This window comes from Engraulis encrasicolus, chromosome 11 (assembly GCF_034702125.1).
Source record: "Engraulis encrasicolus isolate BLACKSEA-1 chromosome 11, IST_EnEncr_1.0, whole genome shotgun sequence".
Taxonomy (NCBI): Eukaryota; Metazoa; Chordata; class Actinopteri; order Clupeiformes; family Engraulidae; genus Engraulis; species Engraulis encrasicolus.
Window position 1 is genome coordinate 50,618,950 of NC_085867.1, and position 19,713 is coordinate 50,638,662.

The following is a 19,713-nucleotide window of genomic DNA, read 5'->3' on the forward strand; positions in this document are numbered from 1 at the left end:
TTGCTTTTATTTATCATTAAGGCCAGTAGAACATCTCCTGTATTTGCTTAAAGGGACACTGTGTGAGATTTTTAGTTGTTTATTTCCAGAATTCATGCTTCCCATTCATTAATGTTACCTTTTTCATGAATACTTACCACCACCATCAAATTCTAAGTATTCATTTTGACTGAAAATATTGCACTTTTCTTACTTGAAAAGGGGGATCTTCTCCATGGTACGCCATTTTGAATTTCCAGAAATAGCCATTTTTAGCTGCAAAAATGACTGTACTTGGGCCATACTAGAAAATATTACTTTATTACTTCATAAACTTTCATGATAAGATCAAATTTGGCAAAAGGCAGCCCAGTTTCAATTCGCAGCATAATTGCAGTACCTTTTTTGACCATTTCCTGCACAGTGTCCCTTTAAGAAAAAACAGACATTCATTTAGATTGAAATTTGGAATAAATATTAAGAATTTCAACATGCATTGACAGCCATTGTGGGATGGAGGAAAATATAAAAAATGAAGGGAATGTGGAACAAGGGGAGTGGAGGTCGCTCTCATGTAGCCATTGTGTAACAGCTGAGTCATCACCCCCACTCACACACACACACACATGCATTACAGTACTGTACACACGAATCGTATGTTTATGAATCTGACACAGACCAGATGGTACACTGCACCAGAACTAATTTGTGTGATGTGTGTGTAGGTGGAGAAGAAGAAGGAGCCGGCATCTGCTGTTTCCTCAGAGGACACACAAGCACTCAAGTAAGTTACAGGCCGAGGAGAGAGAGTGTCTCAAGATAAGATAAGCCTTTATTGTCTCCTTCAATATTGCCTCTTTAACTCACTTGATGCCAGTGATGCCTAAGCGTGCCATTTCAGATCCTAACATTCGGTGCCAACAATGTTAAAGTGCATCGATTCTGTTTTTTGATTGTGTGGTGTTGACCTGGGCATAACAAATTAAATTTTCTGTTGGCGTTGGAAAAACACCCAAAATGCTGAATATGCTCTGGAACGGTTGCAGATTCCAAAATGACGGCATCTTCTGAGTTAAATGCTTTGAATCATGTTTGATGAGAGAGTGCCATTGACAAGGCATAATGGACAAAGTCAAAAACAAGAAACATGTATGGGATAGTCCAGCTGACATTCATCCACACCCACACAAACGATTGATATGGCACATAACCCTTAATATTGCACCTTAAAAGCATCCAAGGCATATTCTTGACTGGAGGAAATTTAGGTTTTGTACGGTCTGTGTACTTCTCTCATTCTTGTCTTTCTCTCGCCCACTCACCCCCTATCTCACCAATCTCTTGACTCTCACCACCTCACCCCTCTCTCTTGCTCTCTTTCTCTCTCTCTCTCTCTCCTCCCCTTAGGTCTCTCCTGATGTTCACCATGGAGAACTGTGTGTGTGTGCTGATCTCCCAGGCCGTGCGCTGTCTGAAGGACTCCAGCGTGCCGCCCAGAGACAAGCAGAGGCTCAAGCAGGAGCTCAGCTCTGAACTGGTACTGACCACTAACCATCACTGCATTTAACATGACATAGCATTATTATATTTATTAGCATGTGGTTGTATTTAAAACAACTTGGGGGGTGGGGGCAGCATTGTTAGCAAATAGCAACATTTGAAGTGTGGGGAATAGATAAGGCGGTATACAAGTATTAAAAGCAAAACCGTGTACAGCAATAGACAAGCAGAACAAGCAATGCAGAGCACAGTGTGGGGGAGTACATTTTCAGTTTTGTTCAACACACACACACACACACACACACACACACACACACACACACACACACACACACACACACACACACACACACACTCTCTCACACACACTTGATTTATCTGTCTGCGTTTACAGTCTTTTGCCCTAAAAAAGAGGGAGCTCTGCAAGAGCCAGTAGTGAGAGGCAGTTTAATATTCAGAATCCTTTGATGATGCATTTTTGTGCAGATCCCTCTTTAGATCATTTTTATTGTCTTCCAACTCTTTATTTATTGTGGACTTCATAAAGAGTCAACTCCTGTGTGTTTCTACTGTTGCATTCCTCTGAATACTGGAGCAGCTGGGGAGAGTCTCTGAGATTAGTCTGCAGGCTGGGATGTGATTGAAAGCCAAGGATGCTTTTAATGCTGATCACTCCCTTATTTCTCTCTCTCTCTCTCTCTCCCTCCCCCCTTTATCTCCTCCAGAGCACCCTCTTCTCCTCCCTCTCGCGTTTCTTCCGCCGTGGTTCCCCCTCCTCCCCGGCCAGTGGCCTGCTGCCCTCTCCCCAGACCAAGCCGGCCGCCCCGGGCCTCAAGGGTCCCGCCGAGGGCCAGGAGCCCCTGGTGCAGCTGGTACAGGCCTTCCTGCGACACATCCAGCGCTAGTCCTGTTGACACCACAACCAACATCATTACAAAACCTGCACGGCATGCTGGGTGAAGAAGACCCAACACCACACACCATCCACCGCCTCATATTGAAGACCAATAACAAAAGGACCTCACATCCCGCCTCTCACCCCCACAGAGCTAAGCAAGTCCCTTCACCTCACCTCACCTCACCTCAGCTCATGAGTCACACACCTCATACAGCATGAGTCATGGAGCCATTGGAGGCATTATTGTGTTGGGAGCTTTAGTGCTCCCTCCTGGCTGTGGAGGAACTCTAGTTTCAGGGAATGTGGAAGGAGAGGGATGGGATGGGATGGGATGGGATGGGTCCGTGTAGGCTGAGGTGCTTATGGGGTTTCCTCTGGTGCCAAAGCGCATGTGTTTTCTGTTAGAACAGTTGTGTGTGCGTGCGTTTGTGTGTGTGTGTGTGTGCATGTGTGCGTGCATGTATGTTTGTGTGTTCGTATGAGAGGAAGTGGTGCACAGACCAAGATCACTTTTTTGGAAAAAAAAAAGCCTCAATATGGAAATGTAAGGGATTACTGTTTTCCAACGACTTACACACAGTCAAGGACACGTACTACACAACAAAAATATGTACAGATATGTATATCCACCTTTTGCTTCACACCAATGTCTTGGACATGCCTAGTTTTATAGGCTGCATTTTAACACCTTTACGTATCCTTCATGTGTAATGACCATTTCAACGCTTATAACCAGTCGGGAGAGTGAAGTTGTACCAACACACCTGTCCCCATGTACATTGAAAGAAGAGAGGATGGAAGGATGCCTTGTGACAGTACTGTATTGCTGTTTGTCTTTGAATGTTTCTTAACATTTTCTTGGAAGGGGTCTGCATAGGTATGTCATGTAACGGCCGTTAGAATGGCATGACCCATGTCAGGAACATAAAGGATGTTTATGATGCCCAAGAAGCGAATGCCACATTGACAACAGTCATAAACAATAATAATGTGTCATGACTGTTCCTGATGTCTGTCATGTCATTCTCATGCACGTTACATAAAACCCTTATGTAAACCCCTTCAAATAAAGTGTTACCAAGTGTTTTTCTCTTTAATCGTTTTGCCTTTATCACTTCTCTGAAACACAAGTACAGCCGGCCACATTTCACTGGTGGTGGTGGTCTAACTATACTCTTATATATTTTTCTGTATCTATTGTGTGAATGGGTTTGTGTGGTTGTGTGCTACCGGAAGATGTAATGCTGAAAGAATGATGACAAGCATGATATTGAAGTTTGAAAAGTGGACTTCTTTTGTTACAGTATGTTTATACAAAAAAATAAACATTTTTTATAGAGCAGATCCCAGACTACAGCTTATTTGTTAAAAAAAATATTTTAAAAAGCATCAGGGAAATTATTCATATACAATGGTTAGTTTCTGTCTGTCTAGCTCTACAGTATGCTTCAGATACTTTTTTTTTTTAAAGTTGTCATGTCACGACGTAAAAATGGGAGTGATTGGAACTGGGTTAATGTTATCAGACTTTTCCCTTACCTGAGAAGAATGAAGGCATCCTGTGAATGTTTTTGAATACGGATATACACTTACTGGCCACTTTATTAGGCACATACATCCAACTCCTCATTGACGCAAATTTCTAATCATCAAATTACATTGCAGCAACTCTGTGCATTTGGGCATGTATACATGGTCGAGATGATTTGCTGCAGTTCAAACCAAGCATTTGAATGGGGAAGAAATGCTTTTACATGCATTTATTTTTGCATTTTCCATCTGTACCAAAGTAATGGGCTTTGAAGCCCTCGCCTTCGAGTGGTTTGGATTAATGATATAGAGATTTGTTCAGAAGTGAGCTAGAACTTAGGCTTAGTTAACTATCATCTGCCTTTAAATATGTGTCTAATGGTAAATGTTACCATATATTTTTCAGGACAAAGGGCTGACATCCATCCAATAGATAGTACCCAAGTTAATCACTTACCACATCAGTTTGACACATACCATTTATTAAACACAAACATTAGGCAAATACAAAAGACGGCATTAGAAGATCAACAGAGCACATGACGTAGTGTGTTTGAGTATTCCTTTTAGTCTGCTCCCTCAGTGGACACGGCGGCCACCGCGCTGACGTAATATGGACCCTCCCTCAGATACGCCCTGAGACGCAGTGTATTCTGGGAACCGAGCAGCTCCTGCGTGGTGGGCGAGGTCACCAGTGCCCCGACCAGCTCGAACTTAGCATCCTTCCCTTCCTTGGTCACGCCTGACGACCGGTCCACAATCCACTCCAGGAAACCTGGAGTCTGCACCATCATCCTTTGGCCCCAAGCCTGGCTGCCAATGGCCTGGAAGAGACACACAACGATTGACTCATCTTGTTGCTTCAAACACAATCACATACCTGGGGCCTATACTAAGAAGCTGGTTCAGTAGTAAACCAGATTAAGAGGTAAATCACCTAATAGAAGAGACCGGAGATCTCATTTTCCCAACAAATTGAGGACACTGGGACTCTTATTAGATGATTCACCTCTTAACGTAACCTGGTTTACTCCTGAACCAGCTTCTTGGTATACCCCTCTGCAATGACCTGTGAAACACAATAGCAACATTTTATAGCAACATCAATGCTTGCTGCTCCTTCACACTGCGTGCCGTTTTTGAACAGGACAGTTAATTTCACTGCATATTATACGGAAGTGTCTTTTTCTTTAAAGAAAACCAGTATTCTCGACGATTGAACTGTCATCTACGTTACAGCTCAGTATGTGACCTAGAACTGATTTTACTGAATGAGTTCAAGTTGCAGGAGATCCCTCACCCCTCTAAAATGTATTGCTCTTGCAAAAACTGGTATGTGTTCATCAAGCTATAAAGACATAGACTAAACAGTCCTGACCAACAGGGAAAAATGATCCCTGAAACTGAGCGAGATCAGGAAGCAATATACATTTGAGGACCCCCCCCCAAAAAAAAAAACAAACAAAAAAAAAAAACGCTATAGTATAATAACTATAATACTGTTTGGGGGGGATCTCTTTCTCGACTGACTTGCGCACACACACACTCACAGTGAAGACCCGTAAGGCGCAGCAGTGTAGCTCTGGGAAGGGTTGTGTGCTGATGGTACGGAACATCTCCATGGGCTGCGAGCTCAGCGAGCAGAACCAGCTCTCTGTCAGAACACACAGATCCTCCGTCTGATCCTCACTCTGGAACAGCACACGCGCACACACACGGCACCAGCCCAGAAATACAATTATGTCAGCCCAAAGTATACACTACAAGCCTTCCACATGCACTTTATTCAAATTAAAACATTTTTCTGATCACATATAGTGTAGTGTACAGACTCACACTTACGGGGAGAGAGAGGAGGAGTGCAATGGCATCGATGCACCGCACACGTAGATCATTTGGTCCATCTTGGGCAATATGACTCATTCTTTTCAGCACAGCTTTGAACTTCTCACCTACCACACACACACATTTACATGTAGCCGGGGAGCCAAACTCTCAAAAGTGCTTTAAAATGGGAGGAACCTGACATGGCCTGCCATACTTTTTATTTGTGATTTTTTTGTTAGTTCTATCCCTTAGGACAAATAATTGGAGGGTCTGCTCGGGCGGAAATATCGCGAAAAAAGGTTGTGCCTATTTTAATGTATGTACCCTTCATTTTTCGAGAGAAATTTCTGAAAAATGAAAAATGACCTGAAATCCTTGGTGACTTAGGTAAGCTGTCAATAAAGGCTTTCCAGGTGCACAGGACATACATGCTGACAACATTCAATTGAAAAAATATTTTTAAATCACATTTCAATAGGGTTTTGACTCAATTTTATGCTTCAAAATTAGGCGTTTTTTCACTTTTTTGCTATATTTTCATCTTTACCTCATTGGCAATCAAGCAAATTTCTGAAAGCAAGCAAATTTCTGAAAAATGAAAAATGTCTGAAATCCTTGGTGGCTTGGGTAAGCTGTCAATAAAGGCTTTCCAGGTGCAAAGGACACATCTACTGATGATATCCAATAAAGAAAATATTGTTAAACCACATTTGTATATGATTTTGGCTCAATTTTATGACCTAAAATTAGGCGTTTTTTCACTTTTTTGCTATATTTTCACAATTACTTCATTGGCAATCAAGTTTTTCTTCATGTTTTGACATCAAACAATATGCCATTCTTTTTATTAAGCAGTATACTGACTCCACAGCAAAAAATAAATAAAAAATACAACCAAAATCAATGGATCTGTGTGATTTCACCTCTTGTTGGTGATCAATAGGCCCGGAAACTCAATAGGATTTCCGGCTACAATCAAAATGCTGAAAAGCACACTGTATACTTAGCAATGACATACATCCTCTCACACACACACACACGCACACAAGTAATCTGGGGATTCTACAATGATTTGCATCCCAGGTGACACCCCCCACAACGTATGTACTACTACGTACAGTACATCACCCGTACACTCTGTACATACTTTGTGGATGTAACAGTGAGCTATTTTCACAGAAGGGGGAGACCGCAGAATTGCACAACTACCATTCAACACCTTCTGCCATCTGCAGGCACAGTAACCCAGAGGAAAGCCTAGACTACTCTCAAAATTCTGAAAGATACACTGTGTGTACTGTTGAGTAGAGTACATTAAGGTCTCTAGCAGCATAAAAAAATAGATATGCAAAACATGATACATATTATTGCACAACATATTTAACATGTAACACGCATTTAGCCATAAGGCATTTCACACAACTACACACATACTGTTCTGTAATACACATCCTATACACACAGCACCTATACATACAGCAGTATGCCATGGAGATGAGGTTCTAGCGATTAAATGCCCATTCATTACTGTACCAGGAATAAGCTCACTTATAGCTTGAAAGTTGTGGGCCCTCATCTTCCAGAGGGTGGGGTAACCATAATAATATGTATCAAATTCAGGCAGGCAAAAAATGCATATGGTGCATATTATAAGGTCACACTCAATCTGCAATATCTGGACTTTTTCCATCTAGTGTTGCTTTAAGTTTTTACCAAGGTATTGTATGATGGTAGAATTTGAACACTATGTAAAGCCTTCTCCAACCAACCTCAAGAATCTGAATGAGAGATCTAAACTCTGAGGAGGCTAATACCAATTGTGTTCCCTGAACCAATAGGTGCAACAACTTGTTTCTAACTTCTTAAAACTTGTTTAAAGAAATGACCATATAAGGTCATATAAAATATGCTAGTCTGTTTGAGGGGTTAAATAATTTCCACCAACAGTCACTGAAATACTTTGTATTTGGAAAGCTGAATCAGTATGCAATTATGTCAATGTATTTAAAAAAAACAGACATATTTCAAGATTAATTAGGCTCAAATTATTAAACCATGGTTCAGGAAGCGTGAGCGATCATTGTTACACATGGATTGGCCACCACAGAGTCTAGACCTCAGCCTCACTGCTCTTTGGGATATGCTGGAGAAGGTGTTACATAGTGTCCAGACTCTACCATCATCAATACAAGATCTTGCATTGGTGAAAACTTGGTGAAAGTAAGTCCAGACATTGTATACATTTATTAAGACAATACAACACCAAATTTGTATCATAATTTAAGAAAAGGGTGGTCATACAACACAACAGTGTGTGAGACCTTTCCAATGCTGACGTTTTAGACCACACTGTGTAGAACCCTTTCTGATAGAGTGGAGGGGTGGTTCTCCTTTTGTCAAGCACTGTCTCCTTAGTTTGTATGGAATTCCGCTGCAGCTAGTTGGTCCGGCACCAAGTTATCCACCTGTCGCCTGTATTCCCCATCCTACCCACCCTTGATACACCTCACAATTGCAGTGTCATTATGGAAACTTGCATGTGGTAGGTATAGCAAAAGCATGTGGTAGTGCTGTAGCAAAAGTAGGTGGTATAGGGTGAACAACACCAAGGAGAACACCATTCCTTGTGGCACTCCAGTGCTGCTGACCACAGTTTGTGATGTAAGGTCATTTAGTCTGATGTACTGGGGTCATTTATCCAGGTCACCAGAGCTGTATCCACCATCTGCAGAAGTTAGTCTCTCAGCAAAAGTGTCTAGATGTTTGAAGCACTAATAGAGAAATCAAAGAACATTATTCTCACTGTCTCCTTTGCCCAAGTGAGAATTTTCCCTATGTAGCAGTTACAGGATAACGTCCACAACTCTCACATTATCCTGATAAATAAACTGTATGGAATCCAGAGCATGGCAAACCTGGGTTTTCTTTCTGTTGAGCAGCAGTGCCCACTCAAATGTTGTCATTATGTGAGAGCAGCTGGTCTGTAATCATTGTTGTGTTGCTTTTTGGGGACTGGTAAGAGAGAAGAGGTCTTCTACTGTAGGCACCATCTACAGGTGCCTTACCCGTTTGTAGACTCTTGTTGAAGATGTCTTGCAGTGGCTCAGCTACCTCTTTTGCACATGTTTTACATAATATTACAGGCTTGAGGACCAAAAGGGATACATGTACATCACACAGTACACACAGTACATCAATACTTCACAACAGCATACTTTCATACAGTAGCCTACATACAGTACATATAAACAGGGAAGCTAATGGCACTTATACCAGTGTTCCCAGCTCATAGACATGTCCCTAACAGAGCTATGACCTGGATCAACTAATTGCGCTATCAGTTTCAGCCATCAGGATGCAGGATGCACCACAGATATTTTGTGGCATTTGCTACTCCCAGCTCTTAGATAGATAGACAGGAGGGAACTTTAATCACAGTATCACACTCTTCCTAACATTGTTATTAATGTCAAACTCTACCTCATAATCAGAACAGATATAAAGGAGCTGTTGGAACTAACTCTTACTTGGAGATAGAATGGTAAGGTTGGCTGCATATAGCAAGTGATTAGTTAACACCAACTATCACCAACTATAAAACTTGTTTGTCATACCTCATTTCATCCATATAAGCATTGAATAAGGCTGGAGATAAAAAAAATCCCCCGTCATACCCCGTTGATGATGTGTAGAGAGGATGTTTGCCCATTTAACATGCACATACACAAATTTGTACCAAACTACTGGGAACTCCCCCATGCAGATGTTTCAGCAGCTGCAGAACAGACCAATCAGTGGACTCAAAGCAGTATTTCAGCGCTTCTTCTGCTTTTGGTGTCCACATCCTGACAGTGCGTGTGGTTGATAGTACTAATCTCTGGTAGAGGCATCCCAGGGATTTTCTGAGCTGTTGTCATCACATGCTGGAGGGCCTACTTGTCCTCTGATGGCACAGATGTGGAAGCTGACCAACAGTGGCTTCAGGATTTGGTAGCCCATCAGTTTCTTCTGGCCTTGCTGACCACTGAGGCCATGTGAATACTCCAGGACACGTCCTCCAGGGATTTAAAGCTGCTGACCCTCTCCACCACTGTATGAGTCACCAGAGGGGTCTGTGACTTCTGTGATTGTTTTTGTGAAAGTCCACAATGATTCCCTTGTTGTTTTTGGAGTCCAATAATAGTAATTGTCGTTACACCACGGCGGAAAATGTTTTGTCTTGTTCCTGTAGTATGTCTTGTCTTCATTCATAATTAGTGCGACAACGTGTCAGCAAATGAGGAGAAAGAGGCAGTTGTGGGTGGATAGGGTGTAGAGCAGAGGGCTTAGCACACACCCTTGAGGTGTGCTGGTGTTGATAACAAGAGGGAGCAGTTAGAGAGGAAATCCACAGTACATGATGGTTGTACAGTCTCAGATAGTGGGGTTTAGAACAAAGACTCTACGGCTGGATGGTGCTGGAGGCCAAACTGTGGTCCAAAAATGTGCATATGTGTTCCTCAGCTCCATGTTCTCCAGTAGTGTATGAAGCATGTTGGCGATGATGTCATATGTAGAATAGGGCTGGGTAAAATAATCGAGTTAATCGATAATCGATCGAATCGAATCGAAATTCACATAATCGATTCACAGGGCACAAAATCGATTTTTTTGGTTCTTTTTCTTTTTGTTCTTTTTGTTTAATTTAGGTCTATGGAAAATACCCAGTAGGTATTAGTCAATTAGGCCTAGGCCTACTTATTACAAATTAGCAATCTGTTAACACTGTCAAGCCACAGCCCATTGACATTTTTATAAAAAAAATAGGCAACAGCATCTTTTGGGGGAAATCCTGGCACCAAGAAGGGAACAGATTGAATCGATTCGGAATGAATCGAATCAAATTGAATTGTGATTAATCGATGTGTGTGTGTGTGTGTCTCTCTCTCTCTCTGTGTGTGTGTGTGTGTGTGTGTGTGTGTCTCTCTCTCTCTCTGTGTGTGTGTGTGTGTGTGTGTGTGTGTGTCATATTGCTCAGTATTCAGCATGCATTTCAGCATTTTGATTGTAGGCTGAAATTCTATTGACTTTCTGGGCCTGTTGATCACCAACTAGAGTTGGATTTTCAGGGTTTTTGCTGTGGTATCACTATACTGCTTAATAAAAAGAATGGCATATTGTTTGATGTCAAAACATGAAGAACAACTTGATTGTCAATGAAGAAATGACGAAAATATAGCAAAAAAGGTGAAAAAACGCTTAATTTTACGTCATAAAATTGGGCCAAAATCATGTACAAATGTGGTTTAACAATATTTTCTTTATTGGATATCATCAGTAGATGTGTCCTTTGCACCTGGAAAGCCTTTATTGACAGCTTACCCAAGCCACTAAGGATTTCAGGTCATTTTTCATTTTTCAGAAAATTCTCTCTAAAAATGAAGGGTACATACACTACAGTCATTGCAGATCCATTTATTTTGGTTGTATTTTCATAGTTTTTGTTGTGGTATCACTATACTTCGTAATAAAAAGAATGGCATATTGTTCAATGTCAAAACATGAAGAAAAACTTGATTGCCAATGAGGTAAAGATGAAAATATAGCAAAAAAGTGAAAAAACGCCTAATTTTTAAGCACAAAATTGAGTCAAAATCCTATTGAAATGTGGTTTAAGAATATTTTTTCTATTGAATGTTGTCAGCATGTATGTCCTGTGCACCTGGAAAGCCTTTATTGACAGCTTACCCAAGCCACCAAGGATTTCAGGTCATTTTTCATTTTTCAGAAATTTCTCTCAAAAAATGAAGGGTACATACATTCAAATAGGCACAACTTTTTTTCGCGATATTTCCGCCCGAGCAGACCCTCCAATTATTTTTCCTAAGGGATAGAACTATCCAAAAAATCACAAATAAAAAGTATGGCAGGCCATGTCAGGTCCAACCCAATTTTGGGACTTTGGCTCCCCGGCTAATGTCACTTCATTTCAAAAGTATGCATACAGAGTAATACTGTACTCATAACTAAACACACTAAAACAACCTGACACCAATGAAATCTATTATTCACACACAGCGTGAAACACAAATGAATGTCTATACTATACACTGCATTTCTGCCACTCTGTACCTCTCCACACTTGGTTTATTATTACTTTGTATGTCCCCTGTTGTAAGTTGATTTTGGATAAACGTGTCTGCTAAATGTCATGCAATGTAATGCATTTTGTTCTATTAAAAACCTCCTCAGCAGCGCGCGCACATACACACACCTGTTTTGTGCAGGACCTGTTTGCCCTCCACAGTGGCTCCCAGGGCTCCAACGGTGTCAAGGGCGACGGTGGTGTGTGTGGGGTCGGGACCCAGCAGCATCTCAAAGACCGTGCTGAGGAACGCCGGGTAGCACTCACACACCTGCTGTGGGCCCTCCAGCAGAGCCAGCTTACCAAAGAACTTCACCAAGCCTGCCACACACACAGGTAGAATAGAAGAGACCTCTACAGTATATTTAACTATCATCACCTGCTCAAGCATAATTCTAGTCTTTTGCCCATTCAAATGCACACTGCATACTCTGCAAAAGGAAAGTTAAGATCTAAGCTTCATCATCCACATACTGTAATATCTGGTGTTTATAATACATCCTAAGAAAAATACTGAAATATAAACTATGTCAGCATGAATGCTTTTTTTTTTTCTGCCATCTACAACTAGCCCACCCACCTGGTAGGTAGAGGCTGCTGAAGGGGTCTTGCTCGGCGGCGATGATCATGTTGGAGAGGCGCTCCATGGTGCCCTGCTGGGACAGGTACTGGCGGCCATGCTGGAACTCTGCCAGGTGGGTCACTGTCTCTATGGCAGTGGCCCTGGAGGAGGGGGAAAGAATAGAAGCAAGTAGGGCTGTCACGATACTCTCAACTCACGATTCGGTTCGTATCAAGATTTTTGACCTGCAGTACGGTGCAATACTAGCCAGGCCACGCCCTCCTAGTGTCGCAACACCTTCTGCGTTGCTCCTAGTCAGGCCAAGAGCAATGCAAATATTGTTTCTGATCTCCCGAAAAATCGGGAACTCCACCCACTTTGTCTGACACCAGTCAACCAGTAGCAAGGGGGGCAGGCCAACCATGCCATTTGAGATTAATTGATATGCTCTTGGTCAGACCAAGTCCCGAAGAGATTTGAAAGTCAATGATAATCAGGCTAGTGCGATACATCCCACGATGTCACATTTGCCAACATTATAAAATGAAATTATGAGTAAAAACTATGATAGTTTGTAGGTAGAATATGTTACAAGAGGCTACTACTAATTTTAAAAGTTTAAATTTTTGAGTTTAAAGTTTAAAACCTGGAAGCACTGTCACTTCATATCATGTGGTTGTTTTCTGGGCTGATGGGTAACAAAACTTTAATAAGGCGTATCACGAGATACAGTATCATGCCTGTGTATCGCGATTTCTCTGTACAATATCATTACAGCCCTAGAAGCAAGTAAAGCTAGCCTGGTCCTGACCATCCCATAATACTACCATTTCATTTCGTATTTATGGTCTGGCATTTGTTTGCTCTGAAGCGATTGTAGGAAGCAGGAAGTTTGCACTCAGTTATGGTTTGAAATTATTGGACACCTCTCACCCAATCGCTGGCAGTTACTCAACAACAACATAGTGCAGACCAATGGCTCTGGCGCAGATGTGTACGTCATTGTCACGAGCGTCCTCCTCCTTTTGCCCCCACGTGGGGGGCGTATTCAATTATTGGCTGTTTTCTGGGGGGGCGTTGCGATCAAAATTCTACTGCTCCAGGCACTCCACAGAGAAGCACGGCCAGACTGCAGTAGTGGAGCCAATCCTTTGGCGGAAGTACGTAGGATGGCTCGCGAGGCTAAAGTAAAGCCACACTTACTGTATTTCTATTGTGCTTTTCATAGACAAAACTGTCACAATGGGCATTGCAGTAACAGGATTAAGAACCCAAAATGCCATAAAAAAACAGTAGTATGGAAGACGTAAAACGTACTAATACATGATAAAAAAAGACATAAATATACTTGATAATACTGTATTTCTGTAGTGTAGTATATGCACAGGTAACATGCTTCACATCAATAGGAGCAAAACAAAATTTGTTCCAGTTCAAAGTGATGCATAAAAATACACACAAAACTATAAAGTCGTAAATCGAATTGTTAATATGTTAGCCCCATATGTTTTTGGGGCAATATATTGTTTGATTACAGTAGTTACATGAAATACTGTTAAGGATAGAAATTCTGTCCACATGTGTAGCCACAGGGGCAAAGGAGTTCCATGTGGGTTCTTCGGCATTTCTTCTTTGCACATGGATAATGTATTGTGGACGTTAAAACTGTATGTGCGTGAGTGTTCCCATGTGTAGTTACCGAACCAGGATGTCGTCTCCAGCCATCTCTTCTAATAGCTGGGAGATGAAGCCGGTGCTGGCGCAGTAACCCAGCGATACGGCAGAGACTGCGCACACCTCCACCACCAACTACACACACACACAGAGGAAAGCGACTCAGCAAAACCAGTCAAAAACGTATTTGCTGTGATGATCACACATCATACAGGAGAAGATGAAGACAAACCTCATAAACTCTGTACCGGATGATGTCACTGGTGGCCATGACATCCTTGACATCTTTAAGGTGAGTGCGGAACAGGGCGTCAAGTCCAGGCTTACAATGAGCCAACTTCGCTAGAGCAGAGATAGCCTGTAAAACACATGCGCGTGCAGACACACACGTTCACACACTTGTAGGAGCTGAACAGAGGCCTACTGTCCATCACTTGATGGCTGAGGTCATAGAGAGCTAATGTAGGAATATGTTTCAGTTCCAGAGTGTGAGTAGCATCTTTACCTCTTTAGCAACAGAAATCTTCTCAGCAGCTATGCACTGTATGACTTTCCTCAGGATGTTCTCACATGCCAACATCTGGGTCAGAGCTTCTCCATTCTCCACCACTCTGCCCATCTTGGAAAAACATGAAAATGAATATTTTAAATAAAAGATGTCATATATAAATTATGTGTGGTATATGGATTTTGATATATGGGGAAACATTTTGAATACTCATACTATCCAGAATGCTTTGTGTCTTCATCATTTACATGCAGTGCTGCTACGTTATAACCATGCTGTTCACCTGTGTGAGCGTGAGAATTTTGACAGTGTCGTCTGGATGCTGAAGGCCACCCTCGAGCTCCGTCTTCCGCGCGTGAAACAAGAGGGCGGGATCTTGAGCCTGCAGGATGCGCCCCAGAACCTCGACACATACTTCTATTTGTTCCCTGTTAGGAGGTAAATAAATATAAACACGACATTATATCATTGTACTGAACTGTTTAAATGTTAAGACATTACTGGATATGACTGGTGTGTGGTGTGGTGGTGTATAATGAATGACTGCATAAAGTCACGGGGCAGATATCCGACATCGCCAACATTTGACAGGTGAAGTGTCCTCGCCACTCATTGCTTCATACTGACAGCGCTTGGGTTTGATGCTTGGCTAGTATTAAATACATTTTTATGCCCAGGTATGTTGCAATCACCCAAATCATCCAATCCTGATGAGCTTACTGTGCCCATAACTTGCGTGCATCAGTTTTTCTGACGAAGTATCAGTAACGCAGATTATACTGTATACATGCTAATTATTAGCTTTTGCTTCTAATGTTTTATTCCTTACGGTCGAATGGACAAAAAGAGCTGAAAGAGGCATATTCAACATCTTGCAAGTTACAATAGTCCAAAATGTATATATTGGTCAGCAGTGGCGGCTGGTAGTCTGTCAAACAGGGGAGGCTGTTCAATTACAATATGTCCAGAACGCAAAAAAAAAAAAAAAGGGGGGGGGGGGGGGGGGGGGGGGGTCAATTTTGACACACATCTTACATTGGTCCTCCTGAGCCACATATGGCCTCACACACTAAAGGACTCTTGTTGAAACAAATTTGTTAATCATTATCCCCCTTGTAGCCTATTCATAGGGAAATGTTTTTTTTATTATTATTATTATTATTACTATTATTATTATTATTATTGTTATTATCATCATTAGGCCTACCTCTGCCACATAATGATGTGATTGAGTTTGCCTTCGATGTCTTTGTTCATTACTGGGTGCACGGCTTAAAGGCCAACTTCCGATAAAACACAGTTTTACTCACTCCTTTTGTAGATCGGACGGTCACCCCAAGTTACACTCACTTGCAAGGCTCTCATAGCGGTGCGTCACCTCGCCTGGCTGTGTTTCCCGGTGTTTCCCAATTGACATAAATAATGCAGAGAAATGAGCGAATCACGAAAGCCTTTCTGTGTTTCGTCACGTTGAAAGAAGGCGTTGGCCACAAAGGTTTATGTCGACCCATTTTTTTCTAAAAAACATGTCGAGTAATTTTTTTTCTGCTTGTTTTCATACAAGCAACGTCTGGTGGCCCGAAATCTAGCTTAGCTTAGCTATCAGCTGGTTGCTACTCTCAGGTACACACACAGCACAAAGCCTCATCCATAGAGCAAGCCCACTCTGGTTGCTCCGTGCCTGCAGCTCGCCTAGGGGTCGCTGTCGAAAGAGCACAGCCCTGAATGGAGCATGCACGCCACCGTTGGCGCCCCTATAGTGCAGTACCACCCGGGGAAGTGGCGACTCTGTTTCCCATTACATTCCCTCAAAGAACAGGAGGACTGAGCCAATCAGAGACGCATTTCCACGAGAGCTGGAAGAGTGAGCCAATCAGAGTCGCATTTCCACGAGAAACACGGAACACTCTCTCGTTTCTCCACAAGCCACCTTGCTGGCTTGCAAAAACGGCTTGAAACAAAGCAACCAGAACGTTTTTTAAAACAGGACCAACGCGTAACACATTCAATAACATTGGGGAACACGGCAATATTAATCAAATTACGTTGAGAGGCCATCTTTAAGAGGTCGCAAAATCTTTAATTATTTACCAGACATTGCCAACACAGTAGGAAACAAGGACTCGCCTATCACGGGACAGTTAACCAGTTGATCAGACACCACGAAAGCTCAAAAGAAACGGTTGTTCTTCCCTACCTTTTTCACCAAGTCAATATTAGGCAGTGCTCTGCTCTGCTCCTTGATATTCATTTTCTCCTCATAAGGACGACTGGAATTCGCCAGAATTTAATCCACAATGCTTGGCATTTTGCATAGCTTTCTTAGCTTTCTTGCAAGCTAGCCCTAACGAAAAGTAGGCAAGTTAACCTCAACTTTTGAATTGGGAGATTGAAAAGGATAAGGACTAATAATGCCACTATTAAGACTTTATTCGCAACACTAGGTTTACAAGAATATGTACACAAAACTGGAGTACACCGCAATAAATAGCTTCCCCACTGGTTACCACGACGAAACTTCTCAGTCAAATTAATAACATATCCGCATTTCGAAATGAAATCAACTACTGTAGCCTACTGACACGGGGTTCACCCAATCACAAGTCGGAGCTCCAGTCTCCGGTCCCTCCCCCCTCCTCTCTCTTCTCCATTGACTCCCAGTGAGGCTCAGTCTCAAAATCAAAAAAATTTCACGGCAATAGCCAATGACCGTTTAGCATTTTGCCATTGGAAAAGCATACAATTCAACATGCCATTGAAGTCCATTGAGACTCGACTCGCTTGCGTTGTCACGAGCGAAAAAAAAACTCGTGCGAGTCTCGGGATCCTATCACAGATTGGTTTCATATCTAAGTTGAGCACATGCATTTTCTATGAACCTGGGTTTGAAATAGCAATGTTATTAAGTCGTGTAAAGCATTAGTTTACATACGATTCTCCGTGATTTTGGACAGGAGGCTGCGCCTCCCTTGTACTCAAAGAGGAATCGCCTCTGTTGGTCAGTATAATGTGACAAGCGTACAACATTATTCCACACAGTAGCTGAAATAGTCCATCTGACTCAGCACTAAGTTCGACTCTGAAAACTCACTTGTCAGCGGTGTTGAGAAGGGAAAAAATCACCTCCAAATTACAACCGGACCCTAGCTCTCTCAGGTTGTTTACAGGAGTTGATAAAACAGCAGTTCGGAGGTTTCTGAGCCCTTCTAGTGGGTCCTCAGATGAGGAAATCTCCGATAACAGCCCCTCAATGGTCGCCGCCATAACGCTTGAATGTTTGGTATGCTAACTTTTCGTCACTACCGGTGGAGAGAACGTTCATGCAAAGCGAAATTGGAGCACATCCAAATAGCGCTTGTTTTTGCGCAGCAGGCATGCATCCCATCCGATTTGGATGATATAAAATAGCGCTGATTTACTACACAACGTTGCATCAGAAGTTTAAACAGTATGCATTGCTATGGATGGTGCGTGATGAATTGTATCCAGAAAAGTAAAATGAAACTCATGGCGCAAGTGCGTCTATGTTGCAGTAGATGGCACTACCGAGCATGCAGCTTATACAGATGTGTTCAGTGTCAATTTTCATCAACTTTACACTTAAAGGGACACTGTGTGAGATTTTTTGTTATTTATTTCCAGAATTCATGCTGCCCATTCACTAATGTTACCTTTGTCATGAATACTTACCACCACCATCAAATTCTAAGTATTCATTATGACTGGAAAAATTGCACTTTTCATACATGAAAAGAGGGATCTTCTCCATGGTCCGACATTTTGAATTTCCAAAAATAGCCATTTTTAGCTGCGAAAAAGACTCTACTTGGACCATAGTAGAAAATATTTGTTTATTACTTAGTAAACTTCCATGTAAAGATCACATTTGGCAATAGGCAGCCCAGTTTCAATGAGCAGCATAGTTGCAGTACCTTTTTTGACCATTTCCTGCACAGTGTCCCTTTAAACAAATATTTACTAGAGCTTTACTCTTTTCAGAAGGCTGGCAGCTGCTGATCTCAGATCATTTACAATGGCAAAATGCAAATCATGTTGAGCAGGCATAAACCAGTCACCAGAAGTCAGTGGCATTGATGAAAATTATTGAGTAAAGTGTATGCTGTACTGTATAATATACAATTGAAATATAAGAACATCTTCTATCAAAATAATATATTGCTATAAAATAAAGGACAGGAGTCTTAAATCAGCACAGCACACACACACACACACACACACACACACACACACACACACACACACACACACACACACACACACACACACACACACACACACACACACCCCGACATCACATCTTGGCCTACAAGTACTCTGAAGCTGACACTTTCAAATGTGCTCATTTCATGTAGCCTACACCTATGAGTCTGTGAACACAGTTGTGGAGGAGGTCATCAAGTTGTGTGGGCCTATCGGTAGGCATAGGCATACAAAAATATGTTTTATTACAATTTTGGAGCTGTTCGTATTGTTATATTCTTACTAGAGAGAGAGAGAGAGAGAGAGAGAATGTGCTTGTCAGGATATGGCTGATGGTGTTCTCTGACAACATTGCCCACCCCGCCACCCGCACCCCTTGGCCATATGCCAATTATCTCAGTTATGTGCTGGAATTTTCATGGATTGTTCCAGGATCACATCAGGATTACTCCAGATTAACCCGGATTAGCTGGCCCATTTACCCAGCAGCCGAACAAGACAGGTGTTGTTTACCTGGTCCCTCCATTTTCCTAAGCATCTGTCCCTCTGAATTCATGCAGCACTTGCCGAAATCCATGACAGCTAAGAGCAAGAACAACTTTCTGGCGAATACCTCAGGCAGCACAACCATGCGTGAATGAGACATGGCCATCTCTCCAGAAGGGTAGCTCGAAGGGAAATGCGTGCATTGGAGGGTATCATCCGCTCTAGATGGACAGCACCAGCGTGTTTCAACAAATGACCCAAATTACATCCCCATCCTGGAGTTCATTGAAGGAGAAACACAGTGCTGTTTTTTTTCACATAACGTCTGTGATACAATTTTGCTGTGTAAAAAGGAATCAGATGCATTGTTTGTGACAAGTTTTGTGGACAATTGATTACAAAGC

The 19,713-nt window shown here is 42.1% G+C and overlaps 2 protein-coding genes across 3 annotated transcripts in view; one reads left to right on the top strand and one right to left on the bottom strand.

Moving 5' to 3' along the window:
• Positions 1-3,721, top strand: part of nup188 (nucleoporin 188) — a 33,725-nt gene extending 30,004 nt beyond the window's left edge. The window contains exons 42-44 of the mRNA XM_063210864.1: positions 705-763; positions 1,387-1,516; positions 2,205-3,721. Coding sequence (XP_063066934.1) covers positions 705-763; positions 1,387-1,516; positions 2,205-2,384 — 369 coding nt within the window. The 3' untranslated portion in view covers positions 2,385-3,721. The remainder of the gene's footprint in view (positions 1-704; positions 764-1,386; positions 1,517-2,204) is intronic.
• Positions 3,722-4,368: 647 nt separating this feature from the next.
• psmd5 (proteasome 26S subunit, non-ATPase 5) lies at positions 4,369-17,922 on the bottom strand. Of its 2 annotated transcripts, none has more exons than XM_063210865.1 (10): positions 17,694-17,922; positions 14,886-15,030; positions 14,600-14,713; positions 14,327-14,452; positions 14,120-14,229; positions 12,439-12,581; positions 11,988-12,179; positions 5,744-5,859; positions 5,458-5,598; positions 4,369-4,731 (listed from the first exon to the last, which is right to left on the bottom strand). In XM_063210865.1, the coding sequence occupies exons 1-10, from the start codon at positions 17,864-17,866 to the stop codon at positions 4,474-4,476; spliced, it is 1,518 nt and encodes a 505-aa protein (XP_063066935.1). In that variant the 5' UTR covers positions 17,867-17,922; the 3' UTR covers positions 4,369-4,473. The 2 variants fall into 2 exon arrangements, with proteins under 2 accessions (XP_063066935.1, XP_063066936.1); XM_063210866.1 differs by having other exon boundaries at positions 5,750-5,859; positions 17,694-17,914.
• Positions 17,923-19,713: the final 1,791 nt, after the last annotated feature.

Bases quoted from the DNA above. Each gene is read 5' to 3' on its own strand.
- psmd5 (XM_063210865.1), bottom strand. From the start codon at position 17,866: ATGGCGGCGACCATTGAGGGGCTGTTATCGGAGATTTCCTCATCTGAG. The intron at 14,714-14,885 runs GTGAACAGCATG...TGTTTTTCCAAG, and splicing joins AAATTCTCACGCTCACACAG to ATGGGCAGAGTGGTGGAGAA. The intron at 14,453-14,599 runs GTAAAGATGCTA...TGTGTTTTACAG, and splicing joins AGATTTCTGTTGCTAAAGAG to GCTATCTCTGCTCTAGCGAA.